Consider the following 23,107-nt stretch of genomic DNA (forward strand, 5'->3'; position numbering starts at 1 on the left):
CAAACCACGTGTCCCATTTGCATCGGTAGCCTTAGCTATTGCTCAAAGACACTCTTTCTATACGTATATGTTGTACGCACTAAGTGACAACTGAGCAACATCGCATAAGCTTACATTTGGGTGCCCTTGTCCGCTAATCCATGTCGTCTCATTACGTCTTTTCTCTGCCCGCTTGACTTGCTACTTCCGTCATGGGTCTTCAGCCCCCAACCAACGCATTTTGGCTCGAACTAACATCAGGCATCTAGTCACTCATTAAACTGCTGCTAAGCTATCTCTCGATCAGATTGCCATGTGCAATTCTGACCCGAGGGACACGAAACGTATTCGCGAAGAAATAGCGCATACATAAGTAGGTTTGCCGCATAGAGTTCTCTCACGTCGTCGGTTTCCCAGGGTCTGCGTGATGACAGAGCGAACGACGGTAGCGGTAGTAGGCCTCGGTGAGTTCTACTGGTCACTAATCGGGTCTCGCAATAACAACACACTAATCAAAGTAGGACCTGCCGGCCTCGTAGCACTCAAGAACCTGACAGAAGAAGGTTTCGATGTTATCGCCTTTGACCGCAACAGCTATGTTGGCGGGCTTTGGCAGTATACCAACAAAGACCAAACGTCTGTGATGGACAGTACGATTGTGAATATCTCCAAAGAAAGGGTATGCTCTTCGTTCGCGAATGATCGTTGCGGGTTGGTCACTAACTTGCAATAGGGATGTTTTACCGACTTTCCTTATCCTGAAGGTAAAAACCCACACTTCCAGATTTGGCCGGGCATAGCAGTCAAGACTGATCTCTCCACCAGGTATTTCATCGTACCCGACGGCAGCACAAGTTCATCAGTATCTTGTCAGCTTTCTTAAACACTTCAATCTAGAACCGCGCATTCGACTCAACACCCCCATTCATCAAATCACCTTCAACGAAGAGCATCAAAAATGGGTACTTGACGTAGAAGGGAAATCCAAACAGTACTTCGATAAAGTAGTCATCGCTATTGGCGGCATGGTTGGTGTTCCCAACATTCCAACAATTGAAGGCATAGAGAAGTTTAGAGGACCGAGTATTCATTCTCAAGCCTTCAAACAGCCGGCAGAATTCAGGAACAGAAGAGTCATGGTCGTGGGTTTCGGCAACAGCGCAGCAGATACATCAACCCAGTTGGCTGGCATTGCAGACAAAGTTTACCTTGCCCATCGGCATGGAGCGCGGATCGTACGTCGTTCCCATCTTCTTCAAGTCACTAAAATTGGCCGGCTAATGTAACATGACTGTAGCTCCCTCGCGGTTTCAACGGCGCACCTATAGATCACACCCATAGCATGCGCCTCTTCACTCTTCAGTGTCTTGTTGCCAAGTACTTTCCTCGTTTCGGCGAGAAATTCTTCGACAAGTTTGTTAAAGCTCTACAGGATAAGAGTTTCAAACTGCGCCCGGAATGGGGGTTTGAGCCGGCAGGCAGGCTCCCCATCGTATCTGACGATCTCGTACCCTGCCTCGAAAATGGAAGTATTACATCTGTCGCAGGCGTAAAACATGTCCTCGGCGGAAGCCAAGTCGAGTTGGAAGACGGGAGGACGTTGGAGGTAGACGCCATAATATGGTGTACAGGGTACAAATCCTCCTTCAGCGTCCTCGACCCACAGTACGACCCTTCTTCCCGTTCTCCGCCTTTATCTTGGTCAACAGCAAGCGGATCGAACAACAGAGCGCTCTTTCGATTATACCACAATGTCTTTTCGCTTGAAAAACCAGATAGCCTGGCGTTCCTAGGGAATGTGCATTTCGCGCTCGGCGGCTTCCAGATCTTCGATATGGCTTCACAAGCCATTGCACAAATATGGGCTGGGAACTCGATGCTGCCTTCAAAGGCTCAAATGGAAATAGCGGTAGACAAACATCACGAATGGCTCGCGTCCCACGCACAAGATGGCCACAATATATCGCCTGGGACCGTTGAAGCGGGACCTTGGATCAGGGCCATGGATGATTTGGCTGGGACGGGTGTGAACGAGTATTTGGGGTATGGACTGAAGGGCTGGATGTTTTGGCTTAAGGATAGACCATTTTGTAACCTGTTGATGGGCGGTCTCTGGAGCCCACATATCCACCGAGTCTTCGAGGGGAAGAGGAAAGCGTGGACAGGCGCGAAGGAGGCTATTGAAAGGGTCAATGAGGTTCTTGCTACGAACAGGAGGAGGGCGAAGGAGAAGACGGTTTGAACGTGCCCCAGGCGTCGCAGAAATTCCGAAAAGCACTAAGCGCGTATAGCAAGGTTATATGCCTTGAACCCTCAATAGAAATATGTTTAGTAAGGTCATGAACCAAGAAGTCTCCTATAATCGCATTAGTTTCAGATGGATGTTTGGAAGCAGCAACTATCGTCGGGTTGACGTAAGGTCAGGCCACCGCAGTGACTAGAAGCTCGTCGAATGCTCCATGCATTAGGCCCGGCTGTCCTGTTCACTCGGATAAGAGTAGCGAGCAACGGCAGGATTCCTTACATATGGTGATAAACACTTAGTCAGCCCAACCAAGAACAACTATCAACGTTGACTTGGCCATAGGAAGGTGAAGTTCAGCTAGTTTTCACAGGGCTGAAGGTTGACCAATCGGACAACGCACGGACACGGACGGCAGCATTGAAGGGTGGAAGGCGCAACTTGAGCATCCCAATTTCATTTTCTTCCTCACATCACCCGGAGCAAACACTGTCAGGCCGACACAATACCCAGGTATCTACCAGACGCCAGACACCCGAAAGTCGACACGAGAGACCGACCACGACGCCAAACGCAATGGCGACCCAGACGCTTCACGGCTCTTGCGCCTGCGGTCGCAACCGCTACGTCGTCCAAATACCGTCACAGCAAACGCAGCAAGCTGAATTGAGATACGACAACACGGCTGCCTCGCGTAAGTCTTGCCAATAGTGGTTGCAAAGCTTGTGTGTCCTCATTCAGAGGTCACGTCATGACTGCGTACTCGTACTGAAGCAACACACGCAACCCACCAAACGAAGGCAATGCTAACTGCTACACCAGGCCACCACTCAGCTTCTCCACTCACGCTCTGGCTGCGCGTGCCACTACTCTGTGCGTAAGATCCAAACCCAAACTGCATGTGAGATAGGTACTGACTCGATATTTTCAACTTCAGGGTATACCTCAGCGACGTTTGCACAGTTCCCCGACGAAACTCGATCGAGCATCCAGCGCAGTTTCGTTTCACCCTTCGCCGCGAACATACACCGCCGCCAATTCTGCGGATACTGCGGTACACAGCTGTCGTCATGGAACGAGCGGACACGCGAGGAAGCTGAGCACATTTGCCTAACTGTCGGCAGCTTGCTAGATGAAGATCAGGCCATGCTGGGCGAGCTGGGTTTCCTGCCGGGTAGCGAGAGTAGCGATGACGAGGTCAGTGTGAATGTCACAGGGCCCGCCTCTCGCGCACATGCTCAGGCTCAGCGGAGCGTTGCATCCTCTGAACCGCAAGCGCGCGGCGCACCTTGGTTCGAAGAAATTGTGCAGAACACGCGGTTGGGGCGCTTCAAACAGCAGCGCGGTGGGCATTCAGACAGTGGCGTACACGTGGAGTGGGAAGTCACGGAATGGACTGAAGGTGGTGACGCCGACGACGAGGCTGGCGCTCCATCGTCAACCAAGCGGAAGATTGGCGATGTTGAGGCTAGCGATGATACCGAGATGCGGAGCACCTAGGCGCCGCATTCTGTCCTTTGCACCGCGTGGCTTTGCGCGGGTTATTGTTGTTATTAGATGGGGTTTGGCTCACGCTGGACGAGGACATAATTCGTACAGGGAATTAACGGATGGGATCTGGAACAGCGACATGGGCTCGGAGTCTGCACGGAGCATTGAAGGAGTACAGTATATATAAGAACGAACAATGGCGTTTTCACTACACTTATTCAAGGCCTACCTCCGAACCAAAAGAGCAACAATCTATCTGACGCGCAACCTAGGCTCTTCATACTAATACCAAGCGTCAACGAAAGACGCTACCTCATTCCAGGCCGTATGGCCAGATTCGAAGCTGAAAGATTGCTTGACCAATGACAGCCATTTGCTCTCGAAGGGCAAGACGTGGGGGATAGCGCGAAGCGGCTCGCAAGCCGCGTCCACTTTATAGAGACGCATTGTGGACCCTGGTATCCACCGTACTGACAGGACGGCACGAACAAGTCCTCTAACCCTCTTGGACTGCACTTCGAGCAGAGACGTCTTTAAATGCTCCTCCTCTACTACCAAGACTTGGACGGTGAGGGGGATTCCGTCATTAAGGCTTACGGCAGTTCTTTGCCCAACCAAGCATCATCCACCAGTCCACCAGAACATTCGCGTATCTAGCCGCATCCGCCGTTACAGCCCATTGGCCCCAGGACAGCCTGTTCCTGCACATGTAACTGGGATCGCTATCTCGAACAACTTGGCTTATCAGACCCGCCAAACATCATTTGTCTAGAGCTCGTCTCACCCGCTCGACGGTGCCCTTGCGGGGAAAGCGCCGCGGTTGATTTCCTCGTCTACCATGGGCGGACCCTGCTGTGTCTTGCACCAGTCTGCGCACCATGTGGGAGCGGCTGCTATCGCTGGAGTCGCTTAGTACACGACCTTACGTTGGTGCATGCGTCCGAGATAGGCCAGTCCATGTTGCAGGATGAGGGTATTAAGGACATGTGTAATTGATTTTGCATTTGTTGTGTCCTCTCCAAACACCTTAAAAGCCCCCCCGAGAGCCTTATAACTGGCGCGCTACATACACTGTCGACTTCAGTATGGGTAAGGAGGAATCCTCGTTGGAGAAGCCCCGATTGGATGTGGCCGACGACACAGTGGGTGTGGGAGAGGTGCTGAACGCCTCGGGACATCAGCAGGAGCTTGAGCGTCAGTTCAGTCTGTTGTCTATTTGTTCTGTTGGTATTACGACGGGAAATGTGTGGGCGGCGCTCGGAGGGTCGATCGTATGTGCTCAATTCTTCCCTATTTACTACCTCATTGATCGCCACCACCAAGTCGACATCCGCTTGTTCTCTCCTGTAAAAGCGATTGAACTCCGACATTCAAGGTGACGCTAACAAGGGCAGGTCATCGCCCTCTACAATGGCGGACCGGCAGGAGTCATCTATGAGTTCATCGCCGTATCATGCTTCTACTTCATGATTGCAGCCTGCATTGCTGAAATGGCTTCTGCCATTCCCTCAGCGGCTGGCGTGTATCACTGGGCTAGTGTGACGGGCGGCGCGAAGTACGGAAGGGTCATCGGTTTCTTTGCTGGATGGTACGTCTACTCGTTCTTCCCGATACACAAAAAAAAGTCAAGAATCATTCCACCCGGTTGTTGGAAGGATAAGTCGGACGGGAAACTCTTCTAGTGAGAACATGAGGCTGATGCTCGATAGGTGGAACGTTCTAGGCTGGATCTTTGGCACTGCGTCTATATCCTCCATCCTTGCCAACCAGATCGTTAGCATGTACGGCCTCTTCCACGAAGGCTACGCCTACGAGCGCTGGCACGTCTTCATCGTCTACTTGATCATCACTTGGCTCGCTTGTCTCATCGTCCTGTTCGCTAATCGCGCCCTACCGACCGTAAATAACATCGGCCTGTTCTTGATTGTCGCAGGGTGCTTTGTGACGATCTTGGTATGTGCGATTATGCCATCTAGGACCGGGAAGGGGTATGCGAGTAGTAGTTTTGTATGGAAGGATTGGCAGAATAAGGCGGGGTGGACAAGCGATGGGCTTGTGTTTTGCGCGGGCATGTTGAATGGGGCTTTCGGCGTGGGAACTCCGTATGTCTTTCTCCCCTTGCTCTTCTTTCCCTCTTCCCCATGACATGAATTCTGGTCATTCTAGATACCAGATTGGACTGCAAAAGCTAACCGATTGGTAGTGACTGCGTTTCCCACCTTGCAGAAGAGCTCCCCAACCCCCGTACCAACATTCCCAAAGCCATTCTCGCCCAATACACTGTTGGCTTTATACTCGCCTTCCTCTATCTCATCACAATCTTCTACTCGGTCAACGATCTCGAGACACTCTTCTCCAACCCATGGCCTTTCCCCTTGGCTGAGCTATACCGTCAAGCTACGAATTCATATGCTGGCTCCCTTGGACTCCTTCTCGTCATTTTCCTGCCAACATTCTGCACCAACGTTGGCTGCTACATTACGAGTGGGCGAATGTTGTGGACACTAGGACGAGACGATGCGACGCCGTTCTCGGCATGGGTGGGAAAGGTGGATCGAAAATGGGGAAATCCGTTCAACGCGACCCTCGTGTGCGGGATCATCAATACCATTCTCGGGCTTGTTTACATTGGGAGCGCTACCGCATTCACCGCCTTTGTCGGATCCTTCATCGTCATGAGCAGCTTCAGCTACCTCGCCTTCATCCTACCCAACATCCTCTCCCGCAGGCGCCACGTGATGAAAGGCCCGTTCACCATGCCCGATCCAGTCTTTTATACTGTTTCGAGCATTGCGTGCGGGTACATGATTGTGTGGATCCCCATCTACTGCTTTCCCACGGCATTGCCGTTCAACTACACTACTATGAACTACAGCTCTGCCATGGTTGGTGGGTGCACGATATTGCTAGGTGGTTGGTATCTTTGGATTCGCAATAGAGGCTATGTCGGCCCCAGGGGGCTAGGAGAAGAGGCGGAAAAGGCATTGGTGCGTGGAGAGAAGCTGTAGTTTAGTTGAAGAGAAGTCGGAGACTGGAAACTGGAGACTGGAGACTGGAGATTCTGGGGAGGCATGAGTGGAAACGAGGCCTCAAGACGAAACGTTTGTAATTTCAATTCTGTCTATACTGGCGTTTGAGTTTCATTTGCTGTGCCCTTGGTGATGTGACTTCAATGAAATGTGGGTGTGAAGGCCGTAGAGTCGTTGGAGGCAGGACAAGCCCTAGGCCTACATGACAAACCCCACATAACGAACGCTAATGTGCGGATCGCCTAGTTGTCTCCACTCCCTCCGCTCCCGCCGTGTATCGGTCTTCCAATGTGTCCAACTCACGCAATTTTCACTGGGAAGTCTTGGACAGTCTCCGCAGTCGAGTAGGTCACGCAGGGAGGCACAAAGCAGCCGGCTGTTCGCCCCATTCGCTGCGCGTTGTCGTACCGTAGCGCTCGACCCCGCGTCACAAGCACAAACCCTGGAAAGGACAAGGCTAATGAACCTCAGCAAGATTTTTTCTTGGCTTGCGATGGAGCTCTCTGATGAGGGGTCACGGAACCATGGCAGGCAGACTCAGCCAAGCTATGCTAGCTGTATTGAAATGCAGCTGTGGTATATGAGCCTTATGAGGAGCCGTGGCTATCTTGTGCTCCGCTCCCCTCATTTAACACCCTCTTATTGTTTGCGCGCTCGACTATGAAGACAGGTTGCGGCGGCTGATTTGGGGAAACACTCTCGGTCCACACAAGGCGTACTTGACGGGACACTGCATGCGCTCGGTCGATAACTGCGATACCTACCCTATGCATGACGCCTAACTCGTCAAGCTCGAAACCCGAAGAGTGCGTAGGTAGGTGAGTATATACGAATCGACTGGAACCACCGACACATGCACGTCTCCTGAAAAGTGTAGTCATTAAAGGGACCGCCACGATTCTTGGTGTATCATTATGGCGACGCATGCGGAAACGGAAGCTTCGACGAGCGCGAAAAGTAGCACTATCGTCATAGCCGTCATAGTACCTTCGGTCTTGATCATTGTTTTCCTCACGCTGGTCATCATGTCAGTTCCCGCCTGGACGAGAGATGCATGGTCATTGGGCACGTCTGAGCTAACGAGCAGGAATCGTCGTAGAGGCTTCATTATACCGAGATTAGTTGGGCACAACGACGCAGCCGTGAGAGAAGAGCGAATGAAGAAGCGCCAAAATGAGCTCGAAAGTAGCATCAAGACGCAGCATTTCGACGACTGGCTCGCTGCGCAGAAGGAGAAGAATCCAGGGTCGTTGCACACAACCGATCCAGTGTGGTGAGTATCTTCATGTCTTGCGAGGCAAGTCTAGACACGAGCTTACACGGCCACAGTGCGATATGTCTCGACGAATTCGCCGAGGATGCGCAAATTCGAGGACTGCGGTGCTCTCACGCCTTCCACGCAGCCTGCTTGGACGAGTGGTTTACGAGATACAACGAGTACTGTCCGTTGTGCCATGGACCGATTATCCCTGGCCGGGCCAGAAGAGGAGGGCGTGAAAGAGCCACTCCGATCCCCGTAATCCTGATGGTGTGAGCAAGCAAGAAATGTGTATCCTGACACCAGTGGGCGTCGGGTTGAGACGGTAGACTCTTGGCACGTACGGGAGTAGCCGCAGTGCAGGCAGTCAGTGGCCACGAGAAGGTCCCAGGTCTTGTGACACCAGAAAGCAATCAATGCCTTGATGGCGGGACATGGCGAGTGTGGGGAGCCAGGTCAATCTATGTGTGTTCAGAGCACTGTTACTTCTTCCTTGTTGTCTTGCGTCACACTTGGTAGCGTAGCGTAGCTTATTAGCGAGGCGCCAGCGGGAGGATGCAGGTGATGATGGCCTTTGCACATTGCCATATAGCCACGCATCAGATAGGTGTAGCGGAACAACAGCATTTCGGCAGTATCAAGTGCTAGATTTCGACACGGCCCTTGACGATGCCCATTCGCATATAGGCCTGGGCACCTGGGCAGGTCCTCGGGTAGTGGTGGAGTGGAGCCGCGAGTGGACCATTGCCGGACGGGGACTAGGCTAGTTCGAAAAGGGAAACGGCGGGTCTCCAGACCAAAAAAGTCACGCCACCGCTGTTTGCTGGTGGTGTGATGTCCCTCCTCCTCTTCGTCTGGACCCGCCCCGCCTGTTGTGAAGGGTGAAGGGGCACCGGGACTGCCGGCGCTTCACCTCTGCCCTGCACCGAGATAGCCGTTCAAGCGACTGGACAGAGACTTTTTTTTTTCCCTTTCCTTTAGGCGTTCACCGCACTGCACCGCCCAAATCTGCCTTTTCCACACATCTAACCAGTCTTGTCCAGCGTAAGAGGCCAGTCGCGGTGACAGTACCAGTGTAATAAATCGCCTTTGAAGCTACCCTGTAACCCTTGGAACCACCGCCGAGAGCTGCTCTGTTACATTGTGCTGTATTGTGTCCTTACTCATCATCCTCGCCAGCTGCCGTAGTCTCCGGCCCCAGCGACCGACTCCATCTTCACTACTACTACTCCTCCTCCTCACCACCACCACCACCACCACCACCACTATACTGCACACTAAGAGAACAAAGACAGCCGCGTGCTTCACACTCATCAGCCAAAGCAAAGGAACCTACCGCGCTTATATCCTCGACGCAAGCTCGTGCCGTCTCCTCCATTCAGCGCCTAGCCTCAGGTTTGGGCCTGGCCAGTGCACGTTAGTTGGCCCCCGTGGGATTTCCATCTCCTGATCAACGCGTGAGCTCTTTCGTGCGACATCCCACCCCGCAGCCGCTCACCATGGCTCTCAATTGGGACGCATTCCTCAATCCTGAGAGTCTGAACATACCGCACGACCAATGGTCCGATATCCCACCACCACACACAGCTCATCACGCCTCTCAGATGCCAAAGTCAATATCAACCCATACTGCAGGCTCGACTCCTGAAGACCTTTCCGCCTTGGACACTCTCCTCAACGCTACATCGGTCGATCCCTACTTTGACGACTCGCTGTTCCTGTCCAACGACTACTTCCTGAGCGACATGGAGGTCCTCCAGCCTTTTGCCAACAACAACGTCGCCGCTGGCGACTCCACTACAGAGTCCTCCCCGGAGCCCACTACAGCCCTCGGTGCCCAGTCCGCATCTCAGACCCCCGCATCCGTGTCTAGTCGATTGAATCAGTCGCCCCAAGTGTCGCCTGCTCAGAGGCAGGCCCTCCAACGTGCCAACTCTTTCCCCAATCCCGCTTATGAATCCATGTTCCCCAACACCATGGACCATGGCTTCGTCCAAGACCTTACCTTTTCAGACCGACCCAAGGGCTCGTCGAGGCCGGGCCTGGACAGGACTTCAACATCAACTAGCACCACGGCAAAGCGTAACCGGAATAAGCCCGACATTCTCTCCGCCTGTTGGACTTCTCCATTGTGCCCTAATCACGACCAGGAAGGCTCACCACCCAACCCATCGACTTGCGGCGGCGGATGTGCACCATTTCTATTCGCCAATGAAGACACCCTGCCAACACCCACCATCAACAACCTGCTCGCTGAGGCGCAAGAAGTCATTGCCGAAGATGGCATTGTAGAAATCCAACCACGACCCAAGAAGCGATCGGAAAGCGACGCATCCTCGAATGGCTTCTCAGGCCGCCAATTCCCAAGCAACAACAACACCACCGCCACATCTCCTACCGACAGCAGGCAGCGGATGAAGAGTGAGACATCAGAAGACTCGCCCGCAAAGGAATCACCTCTAGCCAACGAAGACCCGAAGCTGCCCAAGTCTCGCCGTCGACTACCCCATAATCAAGTCGAACGCAAATACCGCGAATCGCTCAACACACAACTCGACTCCCTTCGGCGCGTAGTTCCGTCTCTCCAGCAAAATTCACGAGCATGCGATGGCGCTGACATTGAAGATCTACCAACCACTTCGAAGCCTAGCAAGGCTGTCATCCTAGCCTCTGCGACTGCCTACATCAAGCAGCAGGAGAAGGAGAAGAAGAGTCTGGCGGATGAAAACCAGCTGTTGCGAACGAGGGTCAAGGCACTCCAAGCCCTTGTCAAGTGTGACGACTGCAGCTTGATGCAGTATGTCATGGATCTGAAGCTCAAGCAAGCGAGTTAGTGTACATAGTAGCATCTCCGTTTTGACCCACCGACAAGATGCTGGCATCTACACCTTGGACACCACTTGACCTGGTGTCGCATCCGGCTTGCAGCATCCGCAGCCGGCATGAGCATTTACATGGCGTTCAGAGAAGTGAAAATACGGGCTGGCTAGTCTGGACAGCCATAATGTTCCCGGTTTAATGATATGGATAGTTGCAGAGTGCACTTCTATGGCTCTTATCATCGACATTGGTTTTCCTTCTCTGCTCGGGGACATCCACATCTCAACAGGTTCATCGCAGCTCATGACTGCCGTGTAATGATAGGCGTTATGGGATAGGTGCTAGTATAGCATGCGCTGAGGCAACAGCGCTGGATGGCGTTTTCTGTAGAGTTATTTCGCCTGTGCGCGACTCTTCTCGGCTTTTGTCATAGATGAATGCAAGGTTCTTGTTTAGTCAGGATTTCTGCCCAATACGATTTGGAGCGGTGTGGCAACTTGTACATTCGAAGAAGCCCCGACATACTACGATGTTACGACCACATATATAAGCATGAAAGCAGGCGGCATAGACACAAGAATAAGTGCAATTTGATATACCCCAAAAACACAAGTATTCAGTATGAACGATGCTGTTCCGATATACCAACAACACAAGTATTCAGAATGGACGATGTTGCATTTGAAATCGTTATTATCATTTCCGCCACAAGTATTTACATCCTGAGTAGCCATTGCCCAGTTTTTCAAAACGCCAGTTTCCAATGTACCAACATACCAAGTTCCGATGCCGTATTAATTATGTATCCATTTACCCAACCATGCCAGAGTCATATACGGAGAAGATTCCGCAGACATGATGAGAAGAGTGTAATGTGTATCGCCAAACGAGTAAGCAAGCAAGCCAGGGCCCGTCCCCGTTCCTCTATGGCAAAGCTTGTTTGGGCATAATGTCTTCGAGAAGCTGGGGTGCATCCTCGGTCATGGGCGTCGAAGGCACGCTACGATAACCATCGGCTTCTGCACATGCCTGTCAGTTCAAGACTCTAGGGAAGGAAAAAGAGGACCAAGAACCGGTGGGCTACTTACGCATTCTGCACTGGACATAACCTACTGGCCATACGGGTCCGTCCCAGCGGTCCCAGCCCTGCTCGTACGATGTAATGGCGGCTTTTTCGAGCTCAAAGGCTTCCTCGGCCGCGGTCATAGGCGTGTTTTTGACAGTAGCGGACATGGTGTTGTGGGGTTGAAAAGTGTTTTTTTGCGGTGGAGAGATGGTAGCAATCTTGAAATGATTGCTGTGCGTGTGGGAATTGTCTTGAATTGATTGACTGATTGATTGATAGTTGTGTGAGTTGATGATGATGATGAATTGAATGAAAGAGCAATGGATTTACTGTTTATGTACCTGCGCCCAGCCCACGGGGGGCAGGAGCGGTCAACGGATTGTGTGTGCTCGTATTCCTTCTAGTGGAGAGAGTGGAGAAAGTGGCGAGCAGAAAAAGTGCACTTGTGCATAGCTAGTCGCGTCGCGTTTGCCCAAGTGCGCATTAGCATGAGGCACAGGAGAAATCTCGAGCTGGACACATGGTATACCGCCTCTTCGAGAACGCTGTCTGGACCCCTGTCGGAGAATTACAGTCCGGGTGGATTCGGTGCTTTGTGAAGATTCTGGTGGCGCGACCGGGCGATTGCGGTGCAATCACGCCATTCGTATTGCCACTCGCAACGTGTATACGTTTCGTCTCGTAGCGCGTGCTCGTATGCGTCGGGTGATAATGTTCTATTTCATGTTGATTGTTGGGTGTTCTGATGCCTTTCCGTCCAACGTGTCGAGAGTTTACCCCAGTGTTCGCTGCTGAGGGTCACGCCACGCTAATACCCCGTCAAGTCTCGGTTGGCTCGGCATGGCTGGGCATGGGCTTGCAACTTGCAATGAAATAAATGGATGCCAGTCTTCTAAATAGTTAGTGTTCCCGTCAAAGCATCCACTTTTTACAGCAAACTACCAATATCCTGCCCACTTAACCATCCATCACATCACCTTTGGAGACATCGCGTCTACACAAAGTCCACTATTATAACTGGTCCTTGATCCTCCCGAGCATATTCGACGCTACGTGCCGCAGCATCATGTTAGCTCTACCTTACTCGCGACATGCCAACATCGAGCGTGACGAACAGTACCGTAATGCCTTCATCGCCCGCCACCAGCTCTTCGCCCTCGTTCTTGCAACCTTCTCGCGCGTGTTCGCGCCTATGACATACCTCCAGTGCGCATCCTCTGAGCCACGTTGGAAAACGCCATCCACCCACGAGGCTACGATCGACCGGCAGTACAGGATGATCATCGATGATGACTACGCGCTGATCGACGACGCCGACGAGCAAGATGGCGGACCTCTGTGTCGAGAAGCTACAATTGCCATGTGGAAAACAAACGCCGAGCCATTGCGGAAGGAAAGGAGGCGGAGTATGCAGTGGCTGGGATCAGTCATCAAGAGAGAGTTTTCAGAGCACTAGACAGACTAAGGGAGATTTCGAGAAGAAGCTTTTTGCGAGCTATCAGACCCCATTTGAGTGCGGAAATTACGTAGATTTTCGGGGAATACGTAGGACAACAACGTCAAGAGGGTGATATCCTAGGAGAAAGAGCAGTAATCGCGATCGAGAGATAATCGGAGCATTGAATGTGGGATACTGCGAGGATTTAGCTGCCCGAGTGCAAAGGGAGAGAGTGGATGCCAGCACCACGGAAGAAGCAGCGCGTGGCGGGGAGAGCAATTCGCGGTCAGAGGTGGGGACTGTGACTAAAGGAAGGAGACGGCTCGAATCACTAACCGAATGTTCAGCACATTATTATATCGGAGCGGTCATATCCGAGACACGGTAGCTTGGAGGTAGAGGGCAGCTGGGAACTCGGGATATTCGCTGGATTGGGAGTTAGTCGTGAGTTCCTGCAAATACATTTGCAACATCCATGTGCTTACATGGGCAATCTCGATGCCTTGAATCTGGTTGTTTCCAGTAGCTTTCGTCGCATGTCTAATCAGTTCTTGATAGTGTCTTACGCGAGCATCCGCCTCGCTATATAGATAGAACTAGGCAGCTCGGGGATATACCATCGATCATTCTTATCTCTGTTCACTCAGTACACTCAGTAGTCCCACATATATCACGGATAATCATTGCCTCTCATGATGGCGGTCGCTATTCTGCCACCCTAGCGCCTTGGCAAAAGAATGTCACTGCTCGACGTTGATTGGACGTCGACATGTTTAGCTTCTGGCTTAAAGGCCTGACCTCACAAGGGAAAAAGAAATGGTACAACATCCGTCTTGTATTTCTCGAAAAGCATCCGATGAACACGATTGAACGTGGTGCGGTGGCAGGTGAACAGCATGCGCATAGCAGAGCGAACCATGACGTGGAGAAAGAAGGCGGAAAGCAGGAGGAGGCGGCAGAGTGTTGCGCCACAGGTAACGTCTCGCATAGTCTTCCTGAAATGGAAATTAATCTTTCTCCTCAGATGCTCCACTTCCGCCGCTGAAAGGCCTCTCGTTCCTAGATCGATTCCTGGTAGTATGGATTATTCTTGCCATGGGCATTGGCATTGCGCTGGGAAACACGGTCGATTCTGTTGGACCTGCATTGCAAAAAGGCGAGTTTGTGGGTGTTAGTATCCCGATCGGTACGTACTGCTCTAGCTTCCCAAGATCCTTCACCACGACTAAACAACTACTACTACAGCAATTGGCCTGCTTGTCATGATGTACCCTATCCTCTGCAAAGTCCGCTACGAAACGCTACATCTACTCCTCCAATCAAAAGAGCTGTGGATTCAAGTCATCGTCTCGTTCGTCCTGAACTGGATCATCGCGCCACTCCTCATGGTTGCACTCGCCTGGGCCTTCCTACCGGACCGCCAGGACCTACGCGAAGGGCTGATATTTGTGGGAGTGGCGCGCTGCATTGCCATGGTCCTCATCTGGACGGATCTCGCGCAAGGAGATGGGGACTACTGCGCCGTGCTCGTGGCGTTCAACTCGATTCTGCAGATTGTGCTTTTTGCGCCTTTTGCCATCTTCTACGTGCAGATTGTCAGTCATGGGGGGAAGACGACTGTCTCGTATGAGGGCGTGGCACAGAGTGTAGGCGTGTTCCTGGGCATTCCGGTCGGCGCGGCAGTACTGACACGACTGGTGTTGAGGAGATTGTTGGGGGAAGACCGATATCAGCGGCGCTTCATCCGGTATATTGCGCCCTTCTCCCTCATTGGGCTACTCTACACTATCATGGTGCTTTTTGCAAGCCAGGGTGCGCATGTGGTTAGGCAAATTACCGACGTGCTACGTGTTTGCGCGCCGTTAGTGGTCTATTTCCTCGTCATGTTCACGGGCACAGTGTGGTTTTGCTGGAAGATGGGCTTCGGATACAAGGTCAGCTGTACACAGAGCTTCACGGCTGCGAGCAACAACTTTGAACTTGCCATTGCCGTTGTAGTTGCCGTGTATGGTGCGGGAAGCGGACAGGCGCTGGCAAGTACAGTTGGGCCGTTGATCGAGGTGCCAGTCCTCGTCGGCCTGGTGTATGTCTTGAGGTGGATAAGAGAGAAATGGCAGTGGGCGTAGCATTGCATGCGCCTTCGGGTTTCAAACTCTAATTAAAATTTGGTCCGACCATGTAGTTGGGACGTTGGGTTGTTCTAGAAGACGACAGCGCTTTGTGGCGCTGGTACGAGGCTAGTCGGCTGTGTAGCAGAGTCGATTCCAAGGTTGTGTGGACACCTTTCGAGTTTGATGTGACGAGCTTGTGAGGGCCAGCGATGCCTGTAATGTAAGAGAAACAGTGTGATCAGGGTTGGCCGGTAGAATCTTGATCCGTGGCCCATGGCGGCACCCGGCACTCTGTCTTGATGAATGCACATTTCTTGCATAGTCACACCCGGTTCCTTTCCTGCTGCACTGTGTTGCATTGTTTTCATTTCAAGGCACAGTGGCTCACCGAGCCGTCGGGACAGCAACGCAGCAGCGTGTTTCATACGGACCACGCAAGAGCCCTAATGCCTAATGCTGATACAGCCAGGGCTGCCCCTGCCCACCCGGCGCTCTGGCTCGCGACTCTTCTAGCGGCCGCCAGGTCTACTGTTCTCTCAATTGACAATGCCTTGTTGTCTCGCCAGCCCCGCACGCGTCTTGTCGCCCTCGACATCATCTCAGCCTGAAATCCTACTTTGCAATCTTCGATGCTTACGACGTTGCATTTCCCATTGCCTGGCTGGGTCGTGGCCGGAACAGGCGCCTTTCTTTGCCACGCTAACTCCATCATCGGGACGCGGCAATGCAGCTGACTTATTCGCGCTTTTGACACTGCCGCGGATCGCGATAGCAGTGCTGATGCACGCTGCGCCTGTTTCAAGGCCTTCGAGCTCACCCCACGTCCAGCACCTCAGGTTTCAGTTGACGCCGAAAGAGGCTTACACCATTCCATCACGGCATTCCGGCTTCAACTGTATATCAATTGGTTGGACGGTAGTCAGCCAAGTAGGGAAGCATTTGTTCTGTTCGCAATCCGTCTGATGGCCCACACGGCACCGCAACATTTTCAGCGGTAACTGGGGAATACGGCAATTGGAGTCATGGCGTACGTAACACGCATGATCCTGGCTGAGAACCACTCCGTCGGGAATTCCTACGACTCAGGCATCGCTGTCTGAAAGAAGTCAAAGGCTGAGTTTGACCAATCGTGGAAGACGTAGCGTGTTGGCTCTCTACCTGCAAGCCTCAAAAACCTGGCATCTCTAGGCTGAAAAAGCTGGCATCTCTAGGCGAAAAACCCTGTCATCTCCAGGCTGAAGGGCGACCAATCCCGCTCTGCAACAGACAGACATGGTAGCTCCATGTTGCAGCAGTACAGTACTGTACCCTAGAAAGCATGATGATAAGCAAGCCCAAGTACTCGGTGTTATAGAGCCGAATCACCGTCTTCTCTGCAGTCACTTTCCACCAGGCTGCAAACGTCGACCCGCCCGCCGTGCAATCCCGGCAAAGGCACCTGGCTGCAGGTGATGGTGAAGCGGCTTGCGTATGCAACGCTTCATAACGCTCGTCTGGGAGCGGGCAAATGCTCCGTCCCAGCGATGATGGGGGAATATTCACTAGAGCGGGCGTCTCGCGTAAGCAGTGTAGGATTGATTTGCTGCTAGGGAGGGCGGAAGGTATCGCTATATGATGGCTCTCCGATGCAGGTTAGGGTGCTATCATCTCGGTCTTGTGCGCAAAAGGGCACCGTGTGCCGACTGCTATGTGCGTCCCTGGCGATATGCGCACATGGAGGGCCATGTAGGTTTGGGGTTGCCAAGACCAACTGGGAAGGCGGCGAGGGGTCGGCGACGCGCTGGTGCAGAAGTGTGTGTGTGAGAGACAGACAGACAGACAGACAGACAGACAGAGAGAGAGTGTGTGTGTGTTTGTGTGGCCACTGCCTGGTCTACCACGAGCATGGAAGTGCCCTGCGTATGGACACATTGGGCGAATAATGTGGAGCGACGACGCATTGGCGGGAACGGTGGCAGGGCTTGCTTGCTGTGTCGCTGTTCCCACGCGGTTGGTGAATGACTTGGCTTGCCTTTTTGGCTCAGGCCGACGACGGCATTGGTGCGGGTGATGCGCATGACGAGGGACGGGACTCTGAGCGGTGAGAAGGGCATAATCAGGACAGCAGAGGGCGGGGGGAGTTCATCAGCCAGTAGGCAGTGGGAGAGGCACAGACGACATGACCGACGGCATGGTTCGAGGAATCCCGCACGACGCTCCACCTTGTCCACCTTGTCCAGCACAGCACAGCACAGCACAGCACAGCACAGCACAGCACAGTCGACTGGCTGCACGCACTCTCTTGTCCACGGCATACGTCGAGGGGGCACACACGCTGGCACTTCCCGGCCTGCCTCTTCTGCACTGCCCGGGGGTCGGTGAGCCAGTCAGCGCGGCGTCTTGCCCACCAAACACGCGCCCTGCCCACCCGAGCGAGGGGTAAAGGCGAATCCGGTGGAATGGACCTGGGTGAGCCGCCTTGCCGCTTTGGGCCCAGCTCCGAGCGTGGAGCGGCTGGTTTGGCTTGAGGGCCCAGTCGCAGGGGACTGAAGGCTTGTGGGTTATAGTAATAGCACCCGTGTTAATGCTCGCTCCCCCTCCCCTCGTCCTTCCGCCTAGCCTAGCCCCGTTTCCCTAACCTGCCTCTCTCTCTGCGGGCGGTTCCCAGAGGCCCAGAGGAGGGTGGAGCGAGCCGCCTTGTGGCCGCCCACCCAAGCACGCCAGCGTCAGCCCTCGTTGTCTTGTCTTGTCTCTGGCTGGTCTACTACTACCCTACCGTCGACCTTCTGCAGGGGGCTCGCTCTTAAATACCTCGCGCGCGCCGCTCTCCTCCTGCCTGTCTACCCCCGATGTGATGATGCCTGACACGTCTGCCTGAAAGCCTTGGTTGAGAAGTTTGACGTGCGAACCAACCCACCCAGCAATCCGTCTCGACTAATCCGACCCGGCTCCACCACTCACTCACTCACTCACTCACTCAATCAATCAATCACCCACCCACCCACCTCTCTCCCTTCTTTCTTTCTCTCTCTCTCTCTTTCTCTCCCCCCCACGCACCGCATATAGCCAACCGCCGCCTCGCCCAACCCCAACCCGCGACGCTTCCTACTAGTCTGCCGCCCGCGACGAGCCCCCCCCAGCAACCTACTGCTTGCCGTCCAAGTCTCATGACCACGTCCCGGCTGAGCTGCGAATTTATTACTCGACGTGCCCGCCGCCCGCGAGAGGCCCCTCTGCAGAGCACCTAGGTTCCAATGGTTACGATGGCATCGAATGGGTGAGTAGCCCACCAGTCCTCCCCGCTCCGTGCGACCTTCCACTGTCCGTTTTGGCCTCCTCGCAGCCCCGAATGGCGACGGCAAAAAGCAAAAAAAAAAAGAGTGCAATGGGCTCCACAGACGGCTAACCCGCGACCCAGACTGCCCGTGCCCGCCCAAAACACAAACTACCTGGAAAACGGCCGTCTGTATCATGGCTACCGAAGAGGCCTCTACATGTACCCCTGCGATGAGGTAGGCACGCACACAAACTACTCGCCCGCACTCGCCCTCGCGCTCTCCGCTGACGCGACACATAGCCGGAAAAGGACCGCATGGACATTTACCACAAATTGTTTGCCGTAGCACGGAGAGACCAGCTGCACCAGGCGCCCCTGCCGCAACAATGGGAGCCCCGCATCCTCGATGTGGGTTGTGGGACGGGTATCTGGGCCATAGACATGGCCGAGTAAGTCGCGTTCCGCAGCCTGCCATTCGTGACCCGCCAAGCTAACCAACTTGTGTCCTGTGCAGCAAATACCTCAACGCCGAGGTGCGCTCCCTCCCATGTGCCGCATTGGCTTGCTCCTACAGCTGGCTGACGTGAACTCTGCAGGTCCTAGGCTTGGATTTGGTCAACATTCAGCCAGAAAAGTGAGCCGCCCCCTGCCCTTGCCTGCCCCGAGGCCCAGACAACTGACGTTGCGCCCGTGCAGAATTCCTCCGAACCTGCGATTCCGTGTACCACGCGACTACGAGAGCCCATGGACACTAGGCGAAGAGTCCTGGGACATGATCCACCTGCGAATGGCCTGCGGCAGCGTCACGAGCTGGCCAGAGCTCTACCAGAAAATCTACGCGTACGCAAAACCCAACTCGCAAGCAAGCAACCAACTTTGACTGCACAAGCCACCCTGTCCGAAGCTAACTGGGGGGGACAGACACTTGAAACCTGGCACGGGCTGGATAGAGCACGTTGAAATCGACATGGAGCCGCGCTGCGACGACTACACGCTGTCCCCGGACAGCATGCTGACCAAGTGGTACCGGTGGCTAGCAGACGCGACAAATCGAGTTTCCCGCCCCATCGCATACGAGCACCGCACCCGTCAGCTACTGCAGCAGGCCGGCTTCATCGATATCCAGGAGACGGTCATTCGCGTTCCCTACAATGCCTGGCCCAATGACCCGCACCAAAAGGACATCGGCAGGTGGTACAACTTGGGCATAACCGAGGGCCTGGACGCACTAAGCTACGCACCTCTCACAAGAGTCTACCAGTGGGATCTCAACGCACATGTCAAACCACTGCTTGAGCAAGTTCGTAGAGAGATATGTAACCGCAAAATTCATGCGTACAACAATATGTAAGTCATCCCTCTCGCCCGGTTGTACCAATTCATTGACGTTACCCGCCCCAATACTGACCCCTTGCTCTACAGACACATCTGGACTGCCCGCCGGCCCCAACAGTAGTGCATTGGGTGAAGTCGTGTTGTCCTTGTAGGACCTTGTCTACCAATACCCTTCCCCTGACCGTGTTTGCCTTGCACAGCGCCCGATGCAGCCCCTTTTCGCGCCGCCCCCGTCGGTTAGTCTACCATGTTCCGGTGAGCCACGTTCGATACGACTACTCGATGAATACCGTACATTCCGGACAAGATGCGTTTTGCCGGATTTGTGCAATCAGCAAGAGACATGGCTAGCATCACACCTTGGGTCACTGGATCACGAGGGGAGAGGCTCATCGCCCCGTCCCCTCTCCCCACGGTCACCCAAATCCCTGTTTTCAGCAACGTTTACCAAACACGTTGATATATCCTTCTACTGGCGCATATTGCGGTACTGGAAAAAATGGACTTTTTAGGCGGCTATCCCCGTCGTCTGGCGTTTTGGCATATTCGGCAACATGATACCTCCATTTTCTTGCGATAAAACGGCCTCTGTGTATTTTGGGAAGAGATATTACTCTGAGCGAGTTGGCGGCGTTATGCATCACATGGACTGACGCTTGCTGGTACTTTCCACCACGTTGCGACGACGGTTGGGCTGGCATTGCATGACGATTCGGAGGCCTAGTGCCTTCTTGCATTGCCCGTTGGCGCTTTTAATATTGCGAGCAATTTGTGCTTTTAGCGAAGCGTCTCGGACCATTGATGTCCTTTGATTCTGAACATAGTCTGCACAGTATATACTAGCTGGAAATATACCCTACTTTGTTCCTTGACAGCACCAGCGACATGGGTCGCCTCACTATGCGGACTTGAGTAAAAAGAGGGAAAAAATCATATCCAATATAGCGTCTCGAACCAATAGCCGCGCGATATACACGGCAATAATGCCACGCGTCGTGGCCAAAATCCCTGACGGGAGCCATGGATCATGCATCACTGCACGCGTTGAATGCTGATCTTCAAACCATGGACTGTGAAAGAGGCGGTCAAAGCAAGATGTTATTGGCAGCAAGCAAACGGGGCGCGTAGAATTCTTCCCATGCTCGTGCTCCAGGATGCTGGGCTGATCCTTTGAGAGATAGAGAGCGGAGGTGCAGCAGCAGCATCACGCAGGTCGAGCTGAAAGAGTGCGAATCAACAAAGTGGAGGGCCTAGTCGGGGCCTGACTCGCTAGACATTTTGATGAGCTCAGCGAGTGAGGCCGTATTTTGGCGGGGGGGAAAGGGAAAAAGGGCAAAAGAAGGTGTGTGTGTGTGTGTGTGTGCTTTGCTGTGCATGTGGTGGTGGGCATAGTGGTGGTGGTGGTGGTGCCGGCGCATTGGGTCGGCCGAGCATATCTCCCGTGCCCCTTGGGCGGGATGTGCCTTGCTGCCTGCCTTTTGATAGACACGCACCAGGGGGGAGGAGGCATATCAAGGGGTTCCAACATTATTCGAGCTTCGCCTTCAAGATCAAGCCCGACCAGTACCAGACCAGTGCCAAAGAGAACGGCAGACCCACCACGACGACCCCCTTCGTTGGCTCGGCTTTAGCTTACCGTGCGCCATGTTCCTGCCGTGCGCCTTCTTTCCGCTTCGCAACCGAATCTCAGTGCTCTTCCAACAACAAAACGCCTCGCTTGCTGCACCAGCACTCAGGCACATGCGTCGACAACCACGCCAGGCTTTTGGCTGAGGCGAGCAAGGTACAAAGAGGGACCTTCGAAGGCCTCCAATATCCACATCATATACGCCGGTCCTCCTTCGGTCGCACTTTTGATGCGTTTCCTGCCTAACACGTCTACGATCCGTCGCCAGTCGTCCTGCTGGAATTCCCGGCTGGCAGACTTGCCCTGCGGTCAACCTCGGCGAGCAGCCTCACGCCAACTGGGGGAGAGTGCGGCCTTATCGAGTGCCCATTCGCTAGTTTGGACAGAGTCGACTAGAAGCCGGACAAGCGACGCTTTCTCGACGCGATCAGCGGCCTCACGACCCGCACCCAAATCACACTTTCACTTCTACGAGTTTTCCTTCGTTGCAACTCGCTCGCTAAGCCTTCCATGCTACGCACATGTCAGTCAGCCGGCCAGGCTATATGTTGTGCGAAGGACGGACCCCAGCATGTGGGAAACGGGGGGTAAGAAAGCTGCGAACGGTGTGATACGATATGAAAATTCCCGCTAGATCCTGCGTCATGCGGAGTCATGGCGCGAAGAGGGGAGGGGAGAGGGAGGGAACGAGGGAACCCACCCACCAAACCCAACCCAATCCCGCCTCGGGGTACCGATCACAAGGTCCAGCCGTCCTGTCCATCACGACACTACACTGACGGACTGCGCCACTAGGCAAGCCCATGGCCAAGCCAAGCCTGCCTTTTCCCACAACGCTGTGTTGGTCTGTTTTGGACAGATTGCGGTCCGCGGACTTGTTCGGATATCCTTTTTCGACTTTGTCTGGGCGTCTGGTCTCGCTTCTTTGGGGCATGCAATGTAGCAGCGTGCAGGAAGGCGTTGCAGATCGCAGTACGTAGACGACTGTCTTCTCGCACTCTGATGAGTTCGCTTGGAGGCTGTCTTCTTCACCTCTGTTACCATCTCAGTAAGTACTAGCCCCCGTCTTATCCCCGTCTTCTTTCGCTTTATGATGACATACGCTGGGGCCATATGAATTCCTGTTTCCATCTTTGTCTACTGCTTGCAGTTGGACAGCGGTGGAGGCGGGGATAATGCTTTCTCAACCAGCATTTTATATCTTCTCAACTTGTCTGATACACACGCTCTGTTTCAAGTCGATGTTTCGTCTGATTGGGTGGAAGTATGCTAATGACTGGACAGGCAATTCTCTGCACTTTGCAATGCGGTACAAGCAGGTCAACGTGTAGGCGTTCAAGGCGTGGACAGATGAGATCCTGGAGAAGACAGCTCTTATCTTCCACATCCCCAGCATCGACTTGAATAGTATGAAAGCATACCTCCATGACCTCATCTATCAACCTTGGATGCGGC

At 53.6% G+C, this 23,107-nt stretch overlaps 11 protein-coding genes across 11 annotated transcripts; 9 read left to right on the top strand and 2 right to left on the bottom strand.

Moving 5' to 3' along the window:
- Positions 1–9: 9 nt before the first annotated feature.
- Positions 10–2,347, top strand: K460DRAFT_412946 (FAD/NAD(P)-binding domain-containing protein). Its single transcript, XM_040937571.1, has 5 exons — positions 10–443; positions 501–658; positions 713–743; positions 805–1,214; positions 1,277–2,347. Exons 1-5 carry the CDS (start codon positions 407–409, stop codon positions 2,219–2,221), a joined length of 1,581 nt encoding a protein of 526 aa, XP_040793940.1. The 5' UTR covers positions 10–406; the 3' UTR covers positions 2,222–2,347.
- A 137-nt stretch (positions 2,348–2,484) lies between these two features.
- On the top strand, positions 2,485–3,930 carry K460DRAFT_362121 (uncharacterized protein). Its single transcript, XM_040932585.1, has 3 exons — positions 2,485–2,915; positions 3,044–3,094; positions 3,159–3,930. The coding sequence occupies exons 1-3, from the start codon at positions 2,798–2,800 to the stop codon at positions 3,719–3,721; spliced, it is 732 nt and encodes a 243-aa protein (XP_040793941.1). The 5' UTR covers positions 2,485–2,797; the 3' UTR covers positions 3,722–3,930.
- An 867-nt stretch (positions 3,931–4,797) lies between these two features.
- Positions 4,798–6,720, top strand: K460DRAFT_351308 (amino acid transporter; the record flags this gene model as incomplete). Its single annotated transcript, XM_040931567.1, has 4 exons — positions 4,798–4,983; positions 5,107–5,300; positions 5,422–5,814; positions 5,916–6,720. The coding sequence occupies 4 exons, from the start codon at positions 4,798–4,800 to the stop codon at positions 6,718–6,720; spliced, it is 1,578 nt and encodes a 525-aa protein (XP_040793942.1).
- A 968-nt stretch (positions 6,721–7,688) lies between these two features.
- On the top strand, positions 7,689–8,275 carry K460DRAFT_252760 (uncharacterized protein; the record flags this gene model as incomplete). Its single annotated transcript, XM_040927395.1, has 3 exons — positions 7,689–7,768; positions 7,829–8,014; positions 8,071–8,275. Coding segments are annotated over 3 exons (471 nt in total), but the record flags the coding sequence as incomplete, so codon positions are not given.
- A 1,223-nt stretch (positions 8,276–9,498) lies between these two features.
- On the top strand, positions 9,499–10,833 carry K460DRAFT_271438 (uncharacterized protein; the record flags this gene model as incomplete). The annotated part of the gene is made up of 1 exon (XM_040927725.1): positions 9,499–10,833. The coding sequence occupies one exon, from the start codon at positions 9,499–9,501 to the stop codon at positions 10,831–10,833; it is 1,335 nt and encodes a 444-aa protein (XP_040793944.1).
- Positions 10,834–12,951: 2,118 nt separating this feature from the next.
- K460DRAFT_351311 (uncharacterized protein) lies at positions 12,952–13,711 on the top strand (the record flags this gene model as incomplete). The annotated part of the gene is made up of 2 exons (XM_040931568.1): positions 12,952–13,291; positions 13,533–13,711. 2 exons carry the CDS (start codon positions 12,952–12,954, stop codon positions 13,709–13,711), a joined length of 519 nt encoding a protein of 172 aa, XP_040793945.1.
- A 700-nt stretch (positions 13,712–14,411) lies between these two features.
- On the top strand, positions 14,412–14,634 carry K460DRAFT_362128 (uncharacterized protein). Its single transcript, XM_040932586.1, has one exon. It carries the CDS (start codon positions 14,419–14,421, stop codon positions 14,587–14,589), a length of 171 nt encoding a protein of 56 aa, XP_040793946.1. The 5' UTR covers positions 14,412–14,418; the 3' UTR covers positions 14,590–14,634.
- On the top strand, positions 14,569–15,808 carry K460DRAFT_362129 (arsenical-resistance protein). Its single transcript, XM_040932587.1, has one exon. The coding sequence runs from the start codon at positions 14,589–14,591 to the stop codon at positions 15,447–15,449; it is 861 nt and encodes a 286-aa protein (XP_040793947.1). The 5' UTR covers positions 14,569–14,588; the 3' UTR covers positions 15,450–15,808.
- Positions 15,809–16,903: 1,095 nt separating this feature from the next.
- Positions 16,904–17,749, bottom strand: K460DRAFT_33766 (uncharacterized protein). Its single transcript, XM_040931018.1, has one exon. It carries the CDS (start codon positions 17,726–17,728, stop codon positions 17,120–17,122), a length of 609 nt encoding a protein of 202 aa, XP_040793948.1. The 5' UTR covers positions 17,729–17,749; the 3' UTR covers positions 16,904–17,119.
- A 927-nt stretch (positions 17,750–18,676) lies between these two features.
- On the top strand, positions 18,677–20,146 carry K460DRAFT_401410 (methyltransferase LaeA; the record flags this gene model as incomplete). Its single annotated transcript, XM_040936417.1, has 8 exons — positions 18,677–18,690; positions 18,832–18,925; positions 18,991–19,139; positions 19,205–19,223; positions 19,287–19,324; positions 19,387–19,530; positions 19,612–20,037; positions 20,113–20,146. 8 exons carry the CDS (start codon positions 18,677–18,679, stop codon positions 20,144–20,146), a joined length of 918 nt encoding a protein of 305 aa, XP_040793949.1.
- Positions 20,147–21,138: 992 nt separating this feature from the next.
- K460DRAFT_33772 (uncharacterized protein) lies at positions 21,139–21,717 on the bottom strand. The gene has a single exon (XM_040931020.1). The coding sequence runs from the start codon at positions 21,551–21,553 to the stop codon at positions 21,230–21,232; it is 324 nt and encodes a 107-aa protein (XP_040793950.1). The 5' UTR covers positions 21,554–21,717; the 3' UTR covers positions 21,139–21,229.
- Between the last annotated feature and the right edge of the window lie 1,390 nt (positions 21,718–23,107).

The sequence above is a fragment of the Cucurbitaria berberidis genome (assembly GCF_010015615.1).
Source record: "Cucurbitaria berberidis CBS 394.84 unplaced genomic scaffold K460scaffold_1, whole genome shotgun sequence".
NCBI classification, from domain to species: Eukaryota; Fungi; Ascomycota; class Dothideomycetes; order Pleosporales; family Cucurbitariaceae; genus Cucurbitaria; species Cucurbitaria berberidis.

Bases quoted from the DNA above. Each gene is read 5' to 3' on its own strand.
- K460DRAFT_412946 (XM_040937571.1), top strand. From the start codon at position 407: ATGACAGAGCGAACGACGGTAGCGGTAGTAGGCCTCG. The intron at 659-712 runs GTATGCTCTTCG...AACTTGCAATAG, and splicing joins TGAATATCTCCAAAGAAAGG to GGATGTTTTACCGACTTTCC. The intron at 744-804 runs GTAAAAACCCAC...TCTCTCCACCAG, and splicing joins CGACTTTCCTTATCCTGAAG to GTATTTCATCGTACCCGACG.
- K460DRAFT_362121 (XM_040932585.1), top strand. From the start codon at position 2,798: ATGGCGACCCAGACGCTTCACGGCTCTTGCGCCTGCGGTCGCAACCGC. The intron at 2,916-3,043 runs GTAAGTCTTGCC...CTGCTACACCAG, and splicing joins CGACAACACGGCTGCCTCGC to GCCACCACTCAGCTTCTCCA. The intron at 3,095-3,158 runs GTGCGTAAGATC...TTTCAACTTCAG, and splicing joins GCTGCGCGTGCCACTACTCT to GGTATACCTCAGCGACGTTT.
- K460DRAFT_362128 (XM_040932586.1), top strand. From the start codon at position 14,419: ATGGGCATTGGCATTGCGCTGGGAAACACGGTCGATTCTGTTGGACCT.
- K460DRAFT_362129 (XM_040932587.1), top strand. From the start codon at position 14,589: ATGTACCCTATCCTCTGCAAAGTCCGCTACGAAACGCTACATCTACTC.
- K460DRAFT_33766 (XM_040931018.1), bottom strand. From the start codon at position 17,728: ATGCCGTGGACAAGAGAGTGCGTGCAGCCAGTCGACTGTGCTGTGCTG.
- K460DRAFT_33772 (XM_040931020.1), bottom strand. From the start codon at position 21,553: ATGTTGGAACCCCTTGATATGCCTCCTCCCCCCTGGTGCGTGTCTATC.